Source organism: Chiloscyllium plagiosum, chromosome 10 (genome assembly GCF_004010195.1).
Source record: "Chiloscyllium plagiosum isolate BGI_BamShark_2017 chromosome 10, ASM401019v2, whole genome shotgun sequence".
Lineage (NCBI taxonomy): Eukaryota > Metazoa > Chordata > Chondrichthyes > Orectolobiformes > Hemiscylliidae > Chiloscyllium > Chiloscyllium plagiosum.
The window spans coordinates 14,246,684-14,263,754 of record NC_057719.1 but is presented as its reverse complement, the minus strand read 5'-3'; the positions used below and the strand labels follow the sequence as shown (position 1 = coordinate 14,263,754).

The window sequence follows — 17,071 nt, the reverse complement described above, 5'->3', positions numbered from 1 at the left end:
AATAAAATAGTTTTAATTAAGATTCTGATTAAAGCAAATAAGCACAATTTGAAAACAAAATCAAACTAAGATTAAATCAGAATTTAAAAATTACTGATGAATTGGGGAACATCACCCAAGGGTCATGATTGGGATTATAATGCCCAGTGGAAAAAATTAGGTTATTTAGTGAGGGGTCGTCTTCATTCATGTAGCATTCAGTATTTTGGTGAATCACAAAGCTTGTAATGCAGGTTGGCTATTGCCAAGAGAAACCATTCTTCAGCTCTCCTGCACAGGAATAGCTTTGTCTTTCTAAAGACTTTACTTTAACAAAGACTCACTACCAATCACAAGCAGTTACAGTGTAAGAGCACATTTATTAGCTTCCTTATTTTTAATATCTGTCTTACTGGATAGCAATAGTTTGTTTTGTTATTATTTAGTTATCAACAGAACATTTTGACAGTTCGGTCAATTATTCAATTCAGCCACTTTAGCCATTACTCTAATTAAGTCATGGAGAGTTTGTGAAGTAATAGTCAAGTTTGTTAAGAGCACAAGTCTTTTATATTTCACGCTTTGTGAAATCGGCTAGACGTGAAATTCAATTTCAGCGGGGAAAGTGAATGATAGGGAATAACTCGCTCATTGCAGGTCCATCCTGTTTCCCTTCCACTGTGTCAATCAGAAGGGCATGTAGCCAACAGCCAAAGTAAAACTTTACCCCTCTGCTGTCAGAAAATTCCAGAACGATAGTCCAGAGCAATAGTCCATGAATTATTTTGAAATGTTCAGTAAACTAGATTTCACTCAAAACTAATCAGCAAAATGTTAAATACCTAGAAACTCGCAAATACAACTTTCCATACCCAGCAGGGAGAAATAACTGGGCAGATAGTTACTGGAGACTGCCTGTCACATTGTCAATTAGTTTCTGGACAAAAAGGTACACTGGAGTCTTTCACAACTCAGCAGTAAATAAATAGTCAATGAATGTCCATTTAGGGGTTGCATCTGACCACCTTAACGATTGTCTGTGGGTCTGAGTGGGGCACCAGGTTTGTGTATTTTTGGTAATCCATAGAAGTGAGGTGTGTTGGATCCATCTGGTTTCATGTTTTGGAAGTCTGTCCTGTTTAACTGCCATGTTGAGAAAGTGACTGGCTTCCTGACTGGGATTAACCAGAGTGACCGGGTTGTGGTGGAGAGGACTGCCACTCAATTTGGGGGCAGTTGAAGGCATAGTTTGTGGAGGGGGTGGAAGTAAGGCTGGTCAGGAAAGTAACAAAAATTCAGATTGGAAGCAGTTTAGGATTCAACAAAGAAAGACAAGAGATTACTTAAGATAAGAATCATGTATAAGAGTAAACTTGGAAGAAACATAAAATCAGGATGTAAAAGCTTCTGCATTCGTTATAAAGAGAAAATATGACTGATGACTAATTTAAGCCCCTCACAGAACAAATTAGGAAATTTGATAATGTAGGACAAGGAAAAACAGGACAATTAAATAATTACTTCTATCTTCATGAATGAAAGTATATATCTTCACAGAAATGTTAGGAAATCAACAATCTCATAAAGAAAAAGAAATTGAACTAAATTTGAAAATAGTGCCAGAGAAATTATTGGGACTCAAAGCTGATAAATCCCCAGGGTTTGATTATCTATGTTCCATGCTACTAAAGGAAGTGGCCATTGAAGTAATGGATATGTCAGTTGTCAGTTTCCAAAATTTTATAGTTTCTGCAACAGTGCCAGCAAGTTGGAGGGTGGCAAATGTAACCCCACTATTGTTTTAAAAAAGGGAGAAGACGAAAACGTGAAGTTACAAATTAGTTAGTATATTAACAGTGGTCAGGAAGACCCCGGAGTCTATTATAACGATTATATAGGACATGTACTGTGAAAGATAAGTTAACAAGTAACTTAGACAAAGTCATCAAGGATTAATCAATGGGAAATCATGGTTGTCAAACCTACTTGAGCTTTTTCAGAACACAGCTAACAGAAAAGATAAGGGAGAAGCAGTGGATTTGGTGAATATTGATTTCCAGAAAGCATTTTACAATGTCCCAAATCAGAGTTTAATGTGCAAAGTTAAAGCAAAGGGAATTAAGGTTAAGTAGCTAACATAGACTGAGATTGATTTAGCAGACAGGAAACAAAAAAAAATTAAAATAAAACAAACAAAACATAGGTCCTTTTTGTAGTGTAAGGTAGTAACTAATGGGCTACATGAGGTTTGGTCTTTGGGCCTCCCCATCTATTCACATTAGTCATTGACAGTGGCCATGCATGTGTAGCAAGTAGTTAGGAAGATTACTGATACGTATGTAAGTTAGCTCACTGACCTTGAAGGTTTGTTTTCAGATATTTCATCACTATACTAGGTAACTTTATCAGTGCGAGTCTCCGGTGAAGCACTGGTGGTATGTCCTGCCTCTCTATTTATAGGTCTTGGTTTCTTAAGGTGGGTGATCTCATTTCTGGTTCTTTTTTCAAGGGAAGGTAGATGGGGCCTAAATTGATGTATTTTTTGATGGAGCTCTGGTTAGAATGTCATGTCTCTAAGAATTCTCATGCAAGTCTTTATTTTGCTTGTCCAGGTAGGGACACTATGGGTCTGAGTGGGGCACTAGCTTTGTGTATTTTTGATAATCCATAGAAGCATGGTGTGTTGGATCCATCTGGTTTCATGTTTTGGAAATCTGTCCTGTTTAGCTGTCCTGATTTTTTAAGGCCCCTTGGCATCATAGTAGCCCACAAACCTACCAACACACTTAAACAGCGATTAATGAACCTAAAGGATCCATTAGATACAACCAGCAAAACTAATGTTATTTACAAGATACCATGCAAGAACTGTAAAAAAACACTACATCAGACAAATTAGCAGGAAACTTGCCACCAGGATACACGAACACCAACTGGCCATCAAAAGACATGAACTGCTATCACTAGTTTCTATACATACAGACAAAGATGACTGGGACAACATTCACATCCCAGTGTTTCAAAAATATATATGAAAGGATTGTTTCAGCTTATTACTACAGTTGGATTGTGGCTACTTAGTGTAAGGAGTTTCCTCAAAGATTTTGGATTTTCATGATATTGCTGACTTTGCAAGAGCTCTTGTGTATCCAAAATTTTGTAAAGTCCACATGAAACGTTCTGTACTCGGAAACAGAAACACACAACTTTCACCGGTGTGTGGGCTAGCTGCTTTCTTCCTTATCTGAAGATGAAGATTTGGACCAAAGCAATTGGCTCTAATAAACAGCTGACCCAAACAATGAGGAAAACTGTGAAAAGTTAGTTGGATGAAATAAAACAAAACTGTGATGCTGAAGATCTGAAATAGCTGGAGAAATTCAGCAGGCCTGGCAGCATCTGTGATGGACAAGACAGAGTTCTTCTTCAGAACAGAGGATAATTAATGGGGATGGTTAAAAGTCCCAATTCTAGTTAATTTGGTTTTAGGGTCAATGTTTCTTGCTTTTGTTTCTGGGCGCCCACTGTTAGTGTCATACTTCCTGCAGTATGTTCTCTGCTCCATAGATATTAATGAATGCTTGGCCAGAGACATCTGTGGTCCAAATGGAGAATGCATAAACAATGAAGGAGGATCTTATCACTGTCTCTGTGCTCAGGGCTACACCACTACTACTGATGGAACAGGCTGTGAAGGTAAGATCATTAATTATATTCAAGCCTTTGCAGCCTAACTGTTTGTATGGTTTATGTTACATCTCCTATGATTTGCACATTGCAGTTTGCTATGATTTGAAACTCTTTTTTTCTTATTTCCAATTTCTTTAGGAGTGGCGTAGTGCCTCAGTGGCTAGCACTACTGCCTCACAGCACCAGGGATCCGGGTTTAATTCCCACTCTTGGGTGCCTGCCTGTGTGGAGTTTGCACATTCTCCCCGCGTCTGTGTGGGTTTCCTCCCACAATCCAAAGATGTGCAGGTTAGGTGAATTGGCCATGCTAAATTGCCCGTAGTGTTCAGGGATGTGTAGGTTAGGTGCATGAGTCTGGTGTAAATGTAGGGGAATGGGTCTGGGTGGGTTACTCTTTGGAGGTTCGGTGTGGACTTGTTGGGCCAAAGGGCCTGTTTCCACACTGTTGGGATTCTAATTCTAATTCTTTAGTCCATTGGGCTAGTGGTGAAGATGGCTCTGCTCTTTGGCAGGAGGACAGAATCAATAATAGTATGCTTATCACTTCAGTAAGAAATAAAATTCAGCCATGGTAATGTAATCTAGGCTGCCAATTTAAGGCCACCCATTTTATTCCATAGCTGAAAGCCAATTTCAATCCCAGTATCTCACCTGATTAGGAGTTTAGATGATGGGTTGAAATGGAACTCTGAAGTCAGTGCTGTATGTTATTGGTCACTGTGTCAGGTTAGTGCAAAAAATCAATTCCATTCTTTTTATACCCTTAAAGTAATTTATCTCTGTTAATTTCCTTTGATGTTCAATCACGTTATCATCACTGAACACACCATCACCAACATCCTAGAGGTTACCATTGACCAGAAGCTGAACTTTGACAATATGGTTACAAAAGAGTGTCAGAGACTAGGGTTTCTGTGGCAAATAACTCACATCTCATCACCTCAATACCTGTCCACCATCTACAGAGGTATGTGATGAAATACCATTCAGATACCTGGATGGGGTTCAGAGTTGCGAGTGTGATTCTGGAAAAGCGCAACAGGTCTGGCAGCATCCGAGGAGTAGGAGAATTGACGTTTTGAGCATGAACCCTTCATCCTGATGATGAGCTTATGCCTGAAATGTCAAATCTCCTGTTCCTCGGATGCTGCCAGACCGGCTGTGCTTTTCCAGCACCACACTCTCAATTCTGCTTTCCAGGATCTGCAGTCCTCACATTTTCCTTGGATGGGGTTCACTCTAATAACACTCAAAGAGTTTGACACTGTCCAGGACAGAGCAGCCCACTTGATCTGTATTCCTCCACAACCTTCAAAGCCAATTCCCTTCACTACCGCTACATGACGGGAATAGTGTTGACCATTTGCAAGATGCACTGGACTAACTGACCAAGATACTTTTGAAAGCACGTTCTAAAAACCCACAAACTCAACCACCTTAAAGATGAAGTATAGCGGATGTATGGGACCACTATGCTTGTTCTCATCTTCCTGGATTGGCACATATATCCCTGTTCCAACATTGTCGCTGAGCAAAAATCCTGAGACCCTTTTCCTGACAGCATTGTTGTTGTCCCTGTAACCATTGACAGCCGCAGTTCAAGAAAGCTGCTCACCATTACTTTCTCCAGGATAATTAGGGATGGATAATATATGCTGGTCCAGCTGCAACACTCATGTCCCACGAACAAATAAATAAACACTTCCTCGTTTCATGTTTCTGCTTGACAAATCTTTTTCCTGCTTCTGCTTTTGTTCCTTCCTCTGTTTTAGGATTGATGCCATCTTCTTTAATCCCTGATTGTCTTCTTCACTTTGATGCATAATCTCACACTTGCCTACGTTTACGTCCAACTGTTTGTGATTCCAGATTTAACATGCCATGCAGTCATACAGTTGTCCCATAGATTTGAGGAGTGTTGGAGGGTGAATGCAAATACCAGCAGTCAGAGGAATGAAATGGTGAACACCTTGTAAACCTCAGAAGGAAATACTCATTAAAGTTTCAATTTGTGAAAGCTTCTGGGAACGCACTTTGATAATAAAAAAAACACTTTCTTCAAACCACAACTTCAACATATAAATGGGAACAGCAGACACACGTGCTTAGCCATTTCAGAACATTTGCCTCTGAGCAGTTTAGTCTTAACCCACTCTGCAACTTTCATGAGGTAATTCATTTGGTGTTATGTAATTGTAGATGTGAGCAGATTGCCAGAGACGCTTTGAAAAAAACATTGCTGGATGTTTCTCTGGCCAAACTTATGTGCACTCTGTGTACTGTCAAATAGCCAAAACGTGATATTTTAGATTTGCTATTGCAACAAGAGATGTTACCACCTAGAGCTATGTTACATTTCAGGACATTTTCGTTGTTTTTGTCCATGGAACTTAGCTTCAATTATGCCAAAATTTGCTTTGAGCTATAGCTTCCTCTGAAAAACTTAGTTTCTCAGGAAAACCGCATGCTGGGTCGTGAATCGAAATTCAGAAGAAAAGTATTTATTAAGCTAATTGGAGACCTCAGAGACCTAACCATAAGTAATTTGATCACTTGTCTCCATGGGTAGAATTTTCCTCTCCCTGTATTCTATGAGCAATAGCAAGAAAGGAAGGGGAAAAATGATATGAATAAAAGAAATCAGATTCTTGACCAAGAAAAGTTTTCCTGATGCCATAAATGGTGGTTGGAATTTCACCAATGAATGGTGACTACCTTGTTCCATCCATTCAAACCTCTCAGGTTCATTTCTCTTTCACTGAGAAACAATTCGCAACATGTCAGTCCGAGAGGGCCATAGCCCAAAACCTAGAGCTAGACCATTTGGGAGAGATATTAGGAAGCACTTCAACACATAAAAGATGGGAGAGATTTGGAGCTCTCTTCCACAAATGGCAGTTGCTTCTAGATGAATTGTTAATTTTAAATCTGACATGGATTTGTTTTTGTTAAATGAAGGTACTAAGGGGTATCAGACAAATGTCACACTGGGTTGGGCACAGATTAACCATGATCTCATTAAATGACAGAATAGGCTCGAGGGGCTGAACGGTCTACTCCTGTTCCGATGATACTACATGGCTGCTGCTCACCAAGTGCTTGTCCTGGTCATTTTGCCACTAGTTCTTCACAAAAACATACTTGCATTATGATAGCAAAGTTGAAGAGGCATTTAGATAGACATATGAAGGGAAGACAGAGAGATGCAGACCACGAGCAAGCAGTGGGATTAGTTTAGGATTGCATCATGATCAGCACAGGCATTGTTGGCTGAAGGGCCTTTTCATGTGCTCTCTGTTCAATGCATGTTCCCTGGCCACAACCCACCATTCTCTTTCATCTGTGCAATTTAACGTCAGCAAATAACCAGCCTTACCATGTGAAAATGTCTGGTCTCAGACATCACTTCCGCCCTGCTACATTTCCCTTTGGAACTCAGCATCCGGAGAGTGGAAGATCGGATGAGTAAAGTCACTTTGAGGTAGGGCAGATCAAGCACCACTGATCTGTCGTCACAAAACACTTGGACTCCAGGAGACAGGGAAATTCCAATCCATGATTGATAAATAGTTTGGATTCTTTCAACAATTTGACAGAAAGCAAAATTGAAGTGAGGGAAATTAGAAAGCAGGGTTTCCCTGCTCTTCGCAATACAACACGTTAGTGCAGAATGTATTTAAAAGACAGGTATAAAGAAAAGGAATAAAGCACAATCTTAACACCTTTAAAAACTACACTGGACTTTGGAATCAGGACAGCAAGATTAATCAGGCATCAAAGTGCACTGTAACTGTAAGGGAGGAGGCAGAAGATGTATTCCATTTACGTTATACAAGACAATCCGTTAAATAGTAGGATAGTGTTGCATTTCATTTATTTTGTATAATTTCCATGAATATATGTCTGATCGGTTAAATTATGAAATTCTAACATTAACTAGTACCCAGTACACAGCATAATATTGTGAATTAAAGCAATATATGTCTCAAACCATGTCACCTCATGAAGTATTCACTTTATCTGGCATTAGAAAAACTGAAACAATATGTATTCAAGTCATGGATCTTCCTCCCCATTTTAAGTGGATTGTTTTGTTACTCTCCCAGGACTGGTAACAAGCACTTATAAAGCAGTGTTAGTCAACACCATGTTCAGATCAATTACAGAATCAACTGGCCACTGAATCCAAGGGTATACTTGCAGCATCTATGTCATTGTAACAATTATTATTAATTAATTTAATAGATTGATCCTTTATTTCAGTTGCCAAATGTTATTTGTTTTAAATCCTTAGCTAGCAGCTCATTGTACCCTCATATTTGGTTTGACTTGGACAAAGTGTAGTATTAGAAGTCAGTATGAATCTGTTTAATCCCAGCTGATGTTATTCCTGAATAAGTCAGAGTCCAAGGCTGAAATCTGGCTTGATGAATCATATTTAAGTTTTTTTTTAATTTGAAGAGATGGTCTTTCACTGAACTATAAGCACACAATGCTGCAGATCTGGTTTTAACAATAAAACAGCAGTTAATTCACATGAAGGAAAAGAAGATTGAATACATTAAATCAAAAATGTACGTATAATACAATTTGGAAGATTTAAAGACACACAGTCAAAATACAGAATATGAATTATTATTTCACGTACTTAACCAGCAGAGAGAATTTCCTTCTCTATCATATCTATAGTTTGACTTAAATGTTACTTTCGACTCCTGATCGTGAGAGTCAGATATCCTCTTAGAGTCATCGGGTCATACAGCACAGAAACATACCCTTCAGTCCAACTCATCTATGCTGACTAAGTTTCCCAAATTAAACCATTCCCACTTGCTTGCATCTGACTCATATTTTTCTAAACCTTTTCTTTTAATGTACCTGTCCAAATGTCTTTTACATGTTGTAACTGTACTTGCATCTACCACTTCCTCTGGCATTTCATTTCACATGTGAACCACCCTCTGTGATCCTTGAGCATTCACGCACTGAGCTTAGACTGTCTCAGCTTTGACTAACCCCTTCAGGGTATCAACCAAACACTTAGGGTGTGGAACTTTTAAACTAAACCCTTATACTGAGGTTATCTATTTTCTAAATTAACAGCTTTCTCCAGGAGAAATGCATCATATATCCAACTTCAACTAGGACACCTACGAACCAAATCCAAGATATTTCCAAATGAGGGGAATTTTCGCCAAGCAAAAAACTAAATCAATCCGCAATCCTTCGAACTGACACCAGCTAAATGCTCTTCTGTCTGCTCATAAAACTTTCCCAATTTATAATCTGTGGTTTTCTAGACTTTGATTGATACAGAAAGTACAGGATTTCTTTCTGATTGGTTTAGGTAGTGTGTGTTCAGTCAGTAATTGGGTTCTGAAGGATGACAGTCATCTACAGATGTCACTTTCTGTGAACTCCTGGCTGGTACCCTATGCTATCAGATATATGTGGGACAGTCATTCTCATTAGGGTTCTCCTGTCCTTTCATTAAGTTTAATGGCCTTCTAATAAGATAATGGGTGCCTTGCGACAGTTTCTTTGTCCAGTTATTTGAGATGATGAACTTCTGGGCTCATTGTCTCAAATGCCTACTTGATGTCCAGGTGTCAATATTGCACGTCCTGAAGAATTCTCATGAAGCCAGCCAGTTATAAGTGCACATCAAACACAGGGAACACTAGAGAAACTCGGCAGGCTGAGCAGAATCTGTGGAGAGAGAAAAACAGAGTTAACATTTTGAGTCTGAAAAAGAGTCATATCAGACTCAAAACATTAATACTGAGTTTCTTTGTGTTTCTTTCAGATTTCTAGAATTTGCAGCATTTTGATTTTATTGGAGTTATCAGTGTATTATGGTGAAAAGCACGTCTTCAGTGGGGTGTAAATTTTTACAGTGACTTTGCACAAGTTAGTGAAAAAAATAGCAAAAGAGTGCAAAATGGTACATAGTTTTGCAAACAGCCCTAAATAGCAAGAAGGATAACCTTAGAGTACAGGAGGATATAGATAGGCTGGTCAGATGGGCTGATCAATGGTAACTGAAATTCAATCTGGATAAATATGAAGTGGGCAGGTCAAATAACCAAAGGAATATATGATGAATGGTGGGACCCTGAGAAGCACCGAAAATCAGGGGGACCTTGGTGTGCATATCCACCAGTCCCTTAAGGTATCAGGACAGGTAGATAAAGTGGCTCAAAAGGCAAACAAGATACTTGCCTTTATTAATTGAGGCATAGATTTAAGATCAGGGATGTTATGCTGGAACTGTACAAAATGTTGGCTAGGCCATAGCTAGAGTATTGTGTGCAGTTCTGGAATCCACATTATGGGAGGGATATGATAGCATTGAAGAGGATGCAGAGGAGATTTACCAGGATATTGCCTGGCCTGGAGAGTTTCAGTTACGAAGAGAGATTGGATAGACTGGAGTTGTTTTCCTTAGATCAGTGGAGATTGAGAGGGGACACTATTGAGATGTATCAAATTGGAGGGGGCATCGATAGGTTGGCCAGGAAGAACCTTTCCCCTTGATGGAGGGATCAATGATCCAGGGACATAAATAGAAGGGAAGGGGCAGAAAGTTAAGTTGTGGGGAAAAATGTTTTCACCCAGAGGGTAGTAGGAATCTGGAACTCACTGCCTGTAAGGATGGTACAGGCAGAAATCCTCATCACATTTCAGAAATATTTAGATATGCACTTGTGGAGCTAAGGCATACACGATTATGAGTCAAATGCTGAAAAATGGGATTAGAATAGGTAAGTGGCCATTTTTGACTGTGCAAACATGATGGGCTGAAGAGGCTTTTCTGTGATGTAGGTTTCTATGACTCTTAAAACCAAAATCACTCCATACTTATGCCTGCACAAACCATTTGTAAAATCAGTATGTTAATGCTAGTAGCAAGGTACGCCTACAAAATACAGCAGGATACGTTCAAAGAAGACAGTAAAAAACAGAACCTCATAGTTATAAGAACTTAATTCTTAAACTTACAGAGCCAAAGCGATACTTATGCTTGTTATATAATTTAAAAGAGAATTACTGTTTTTAAGGCATTACAAGACAAAAGACTGACTAATTTAAAACATGGAACTAAATGCTTGAGGTTGCACACAATTGGCTTTTCTAACGCCCCTTGAGTCTACAGGCAGCAAATACAAAATGCTAAACTTTACTAGTTAGGGAGCAGTTCTTTCAGGCTCAGATCCATTTAACCTTGATGAGCATCACAACAATGTCCTGCAATTAGATTTTCATGTGCAGTTTTTTACTTAGGGCCATGTGGTGTATTTCACTTGTTAAATATAAGGGCAACTGCAGACAAAGCAACTGCAGACAAAGCAGCAGCATTGTGCTGGCTTCATTTCTGGCTATTCTGCATCAAATAGAAATGATGAATATTGAGCCTATAAGCCAACTAACTCAATTCAACATTAGACTTGGTTTTTTAAACAATATATATGGAATATAGGGCAGCACGGTGGCTCAGTGGTTAGCACTGCAGCCTTACAGCACCTGGAACCCGGGTTTGATTCCAGCCTTGGATGACTGTGCAAACTCCACACAGACAGACCCCGTGTCTGCTCCGGTTTCCTCCCACAATCCAAAGATGTGCAGGTGAGGTGAATTGGCCATGCTAAATTGCCCATAGTGTTGGGTGCATCAGTCAGAGGGTCAGTGTGCACTTGTTGGGCCAAATGGCCTGTTTCCACACTGTAGGGAATCTAATCAATTGAAAATATATGATAATCCATTATTTCTATCTACTATGTATTGTACATTTTTCCTGTCAGCACGATATTTCATGTTAAACTGTCCATTTAGATATTTTGTCTAAGTTCATTGCTTCATCTATATTGGTCATCCTGCAGATGTGGATGAATGCAGTGACGAAACTAAATGTTCAGGGGGACAATGCATAAATACCGATGGATCATATATGTGTAGATGTGATGCAGGTTTCACACATTTACCTGAAGCAGAACAATGTATAGGTAAGAAACAATTTACAAATATTAACTGCTTTATTTTAGACTTTAGTGTTTTATTAACAACCTATGTTGTCTATGAAATTGTACAGTAATGATTATTTGACATTAGTTATGTTGTAGATGGAAACATGTGGACAGCCATTTCCAAAACTTAAAAATCCGTTGCAGAAAATTACAAAAGGGTGTCTGAAATGACAAAACATATCTCTGTTACCTTTCACTTGTTTCAATTGTCTCCAACAGTTTGTTGTCTCATCAGAGTCTATCTTCAGGCAACAGTGAGGGTGACAGCTCATGAACATTGGATGCGATAGCAGAGATAGAATGAGTGTGGGAGGGAGGAATGTGGTATTGACTCTGGCAGAGCAGTGAAAAGCATTGTTCTTTGTGTGACACTGTGTCCTCACTGTGGTTGGAAGGGTGGGGGTGGGGATGATTGGAGTTCCACTAGGTCAGTTGGCTGGATGGCCAATTTGCAATGCAAAGTGATGTCAACAGTGTAGGTCGAATTCCTGCACAGGCTGACGCTAAAGTGATCCTCCATTAAACCACCACCACTGATCACTCTCTCTATCTCTCACTGGGGAGAGAGAGAGAGCCAGTGCAATGGTCCTTGGGGACCATGGCAATTTTACCTTTTATTCCTCCGGATTATAGATGCAGCACTGACCCAGTGTCAACCTTGGACCAGGCTGCCAGGGTCTCCTGGCGTAACCTCCTCTGCCAGTCCTCTGGGAAGGAGATAGCCCTCATCTGCCCCACCCTGTTCTCCGGGATCTTCAGATCCCTGTTGAGGTATCATGGTGTCATCTGGGGAATGTCTGCCCTTCAAAAGCAGGGCAGTTATGGAATGCCAGTGATTGTCTAGGCACAGTGACCTTTTAAAAATGGCATCGGTGACAGGGATGCCAATCTTTTGGCAGATAGCCTGTGTGTGTGGCAAGTTCCCCCAGGGTAATAAAATGAGTCTAGAATTGAGCGAAGGGGTGCCATTGGGGCAGGTAGGTAGTTAATGAGGTGGGTTTGGTAAGACACGGCAAGAGATCTCCCGAGGCCTGGTGGAGAGAAACAAACCTGTGAAAAGCAGTGAAACTGATACCTAATCCAAAACTGTCCAATCCCTTTGGGGCAGCACAGTGGTTAGTACTGCTGCCTCACAGTGCCAGGGACCCCGGTTCCAGCGGGCGACTGTCTGTGTGGAGTTTGCACCTTCTCCCTGTGTTTATGTGGGTTTCCTCCCACAGTCCAAAAATGTGCAGGTGAGGTGAATTGGCCATGCTAAATTGCCCATAGCATTAGGTGTATTATTCAGGGGTAAATGTAGGGAAATGAGTCTGGGTGGGTTACTCTTCAGAGGGTCGGTGTGGACTTGTTGGGCTAAAGTGCCTGTTTCCACACTGTAGGGAATCTAATAAAAACACATGTGACTCAGCTCGCCAAATCTAAACTAACCTGCTGCCCAGTCAGTTCCAGAATATGCTGTTCTAAGAACCTATGTCTAAATCATTCTGTGAACTTCTCATCCAAATTGCTACTGCCAATCTTATTTTTCCAGTTTATATGTAAAATCACCCATGATCATTCCTGTCCCTTCATCACAAGCACCCAATATTTCTTGTCCATGCAAAAGTCCTTCGATTTTCTTTTGGTTATCTTGATAACATCTAGTTTTGATGTGCTGCTATGTTCTTTTCTCTGACTTTTCCCCCCACCTCTAACTCTCATTTCTCAAATAACCATTTTCTTTACGTGCCTTATTTCTTTGATATACTGTGCCTCTCCATATTTGATACCTTACCCCCGCTAGTTACTTTTAAAATCCTCTGTACTTCCCTAGTTATACAATTTGCAAGAACACTATGTTTCCAGCGTACTTCAGATCTAGAACATCTCATGGTAAACCCACTTACCCCAATACTGGTCAGAAGTCACATGCCTTCGTCAGGTGACTTCAGTCTAACATTGGCACCTCCACATCATACCCAGCACTGGTGCCAGTGCTCACGAATCAAAACATACTCTTCTAATATTAATCTTTAAACAAGTGTAAATCCTTTTAAGAATATGCACATTTATGAAGCAATGTATTAATGCTTTCTAATGATGATCAACCCCTTTGCTTGTATTTTTGTGTATTTAGATATCGATGAATGCAGTTTATATGGCAGCTCAGTCTGTGGAGTCTGGAAATGTGAGAATACGGTTGGGTCCTACCAGTGCATCGTAAGATGCCAACCTGGTTTCCAACGTACAGCGATCGGAGAATGCATTGGTGAGCATTCTTTAAGAATTAAGAATGATGTGATGGAATTAGACTATTTCCACAAAGTAATTCATGCTTTGTTAGTCTTAGAGTTCTTAGACAATCCATTTAATTGTAGGAGAAAGTGAGGACTGCAGATGCTGGAGATCAGTCGAGATTGTGATGCTGGAAAAGCACAGCTGGTCAGGCAGCATCCGAGAAGCAGGAGAATCGATGTTTCGGGCATAAGCCCTTCCTCATTCCACATTCTGGACCCGAAATGTTAACTCTGCTTTCTCTCTGACAATGCTGCCAGACCTGCTGAGTTTCTCATGTGATTTCAGTTTTTGCCTCAGGTGCCCAGCATCCGCAGTTCTTTGCTTCATTTTAGTGGCAAATCCCCCCCACCCATGAGTACAATTAACTTGAATTATATGAGGGTTCTTCAAAGAGGAAAATGGTTCCTTGAAGTCAAGCGCATTCACTCTCCGCTCACTGCACCTCTGCATTTCAACAATCTTCGCACATGGACCAAAACTACCTGATCATTGCACCGAAATTACACCTCAGTCAAAGGTAAAAGTAGCATCTTTATGCACAATTCTGTGCAAAATGAGTCTATACATGTCTAGGAGTAATTTGTCAGTGAAATTCGAACCTCTTTCAAATGATGCAAAGCATGAATTCACAAGTGAAAAGCAAGCTGCTTTTTCTTTGTATCGCCATCTGACATCTGTGACTGAACAATAACCAGAGTTGTTCAATCAACAGTTTTCTTTCCCACCCTGAAATTGAAACGATCCCATCACTGGAACAGTCAACCAATATCTGTTTATTCATTCGTCATGGCAACAGCAATTTTTTTTGTTCCATCTTTGCATTGGAAAATTCTGCAGTAAGAAACCTGGAAACGGCATCAGAACTTATCCTAGATTCCTGTTGTTTTCAGTATCCCCTCCAAGTTGTTCTGCATAATGAAAAGCTACAAAACCCCAGTACATTGTGTTATAAGACTTGTTGGCACTACATCAGTCAGTTTTTTTGCAGCCTTTAGCACTCAGCATTGAGTTCAACAATTTCAGAATGTAACCTCAGTCTTCCATTTGGTTACAACTCCCAGTCCTATGTCTTACGTGTATCCTTTTGCCTTTCCCCTCAGCGGAAAGGACCCATATACTCCTTTCCACACCAATCGCTTACACCTATTTTACATCCCAATCTCTCCTTTATCACCATTTGCACTCACTTTCTATTTTGCCCTACACCCTCTCCATCTGTTCCACTCACTCCTCCTCACACTCTGTCGATAGAATGTAAAACATCATTTTCTCCTCCTCTGCAAGTCTCAAGAAGAGTCATATCAGACTCAAAACATTAACTCTGTCTCCCTCTCACTATAGATGCTGCCAGATCCTGCTGAGTCTCTGTTATTTTCTATCTTTGTATCAGTCTGGTTGGTTTGGATTAGTATCCAGTTAAATACTCACTAGCTCTTCATTGTTTTTCTGAAGAATTCAACCACTTGATTTGTTGCTGACAAATAAAGCATAGAACATAGAACATTACTGTGCAGTACAGGCCCATCAGCTCTTGATGCTGCGCCAACCTGTGAAACCAATCTGAAGCCCATCTAATCTACACTATTCCATTGCCATCCATATGCCTATCCAATGCCCATTTAAATGCTCTTAAAGTTGGCGAGTCTACCACTGTTGTAGGCAGTGTGTTCCACGCCCCTACTACTCTCTGAGTAAAGACACTACCTCTGACATCTGTCCTACCTGTCACCCCTCAATTTAAAGCTATGTCCCCTCGTGCTAGCCATCACCATCCGAGGAAAAAGGCTCTCACTGTCCACCCTATCTAACCCTCTGATTATCTTATATATCTCAATTAAGTCACCTCTCAACTTTCTTCTCTCTGACGAAAACATCCTTAAGTCCCTCAGCCTTTCCTCGTAAGACCTTCCCTCCATACCAATCAACATCCTAGAAAATCTCCTCTGAACCCTTTCACATCCTTCCTATATGCAGTAACCAGAACTGTATATAATACTCCAAATGTGGCCACACCAGAGCTGCAGCATAATCTCATGGTTCTGAAACTCAATCCCTCTTAGTCTTAGACATTATGAAATATACTAAATTGAGCCTTTGCTGAAGTTGGCGGCTATTTCTTCAATTTAGCAACCCTTGTCTTGCCTGAATTGGTACTTCAGATCTGTGTTCACTGGGGAAGACACAAGCAATCTCCCAGAGGTAACAGTGGCTGAAGAACCTGAACTGAAGGGAATTTATATTTGCCAGGAATTGGTGTTGGAGAGACTGTTAGGTCTGAAGGCTGTTAAGTCCCCAGGGCCTGATGGTCTACATCTCAGGGTACTGAAGGAGGTGGCTCCAGAAATCGTGGATGCGTTGGTGATTATTTTCCAGAGTTCAATAGACTCAGGATCAGTTCCTGCGGATTGGAGGGTGGCTAATGTTGTACCACTTTTTAAGAAAGGAGCGAGAGAGAAAGCAGGAAATTGTAGACCAGTTAGTCTGACCTCAGTGGTGGGAAAGATGCTGGAGTCAATTATAAAGGATGAAATTACGACACATCTGGATAGCAGTAACAGGATAAGTCGGAGTCAGCATGGATTTATGAAGGGGCTTGACTAATCTTCTGGAATTTTTTGAGGATGTAATTCTGAAGATGGACAAGGGAGATCCAGTAGATGTAGTGTACCTGGACTTTCCAAAAGCCTTTGATAAAGTCCCACACAGGAGGTTAGTGGGCAAAATTAGGGCGCATGGTATTGGGTGCAAAGTACAGATTTGGATTGAAAATTGGTTGGCTGACAGGAAACAAAAAGAGTAGTGATAAACGGCTCCCTTTCGGAATGGCAGGCGTTGACCAGTGGGGTACCGCAGGGATCCGTGCTGGGACCGCAGCTTTTTACAATATATGTTAATGATATAGAAGATGGTATTAATAGTAATATTAGCAAATTTGCTGATGATACTAAGCTGGGTGGCAGGGTGAAATGTGAGGAGGATGTTAGGAGATTACAAGGTGACCTAGACAGGTTAGGTGAGTGGACAGATGCATGGCAGATGCAGTTTAATGTATGGTTATCCACTTTGGTGGCAAGAACAGGAAGGCAGATTACTACCTAAAT

The 17,071-nt window shown here is 40.4% G+C and overlaps 1 protein-coding gene across 1 annotated transcript in view; it reads left to right on the top strand.

Annotated features, from left to right (window-relative positions):
- Window positions 1–17,071, top strand: part of LOC122553394 (latent-transforming growth factor beta-binding protein 2-like) — a 366,328-nt gene that overhangs the window by 267,677 nt on the left and 81,580 nt on the right. The window contains exons 22-24 of the mRNA XM_043697103.1: window positions 3,547–3,675; window positions 11,550–11,672; window positions 13,810–13,941. Of these exons, the coding sequence (XP_043553038.1) occupies window positions 3,547–3,675; window positions 11,550–11,672; window positions 13,810–13,941 (384 nt within the window). The remainder of the gene's footprint in view (window positions 1–3,546; window positions 3,676–11,549; window positions 11,673–13,809; window positions 13,942–17,071) is intronic.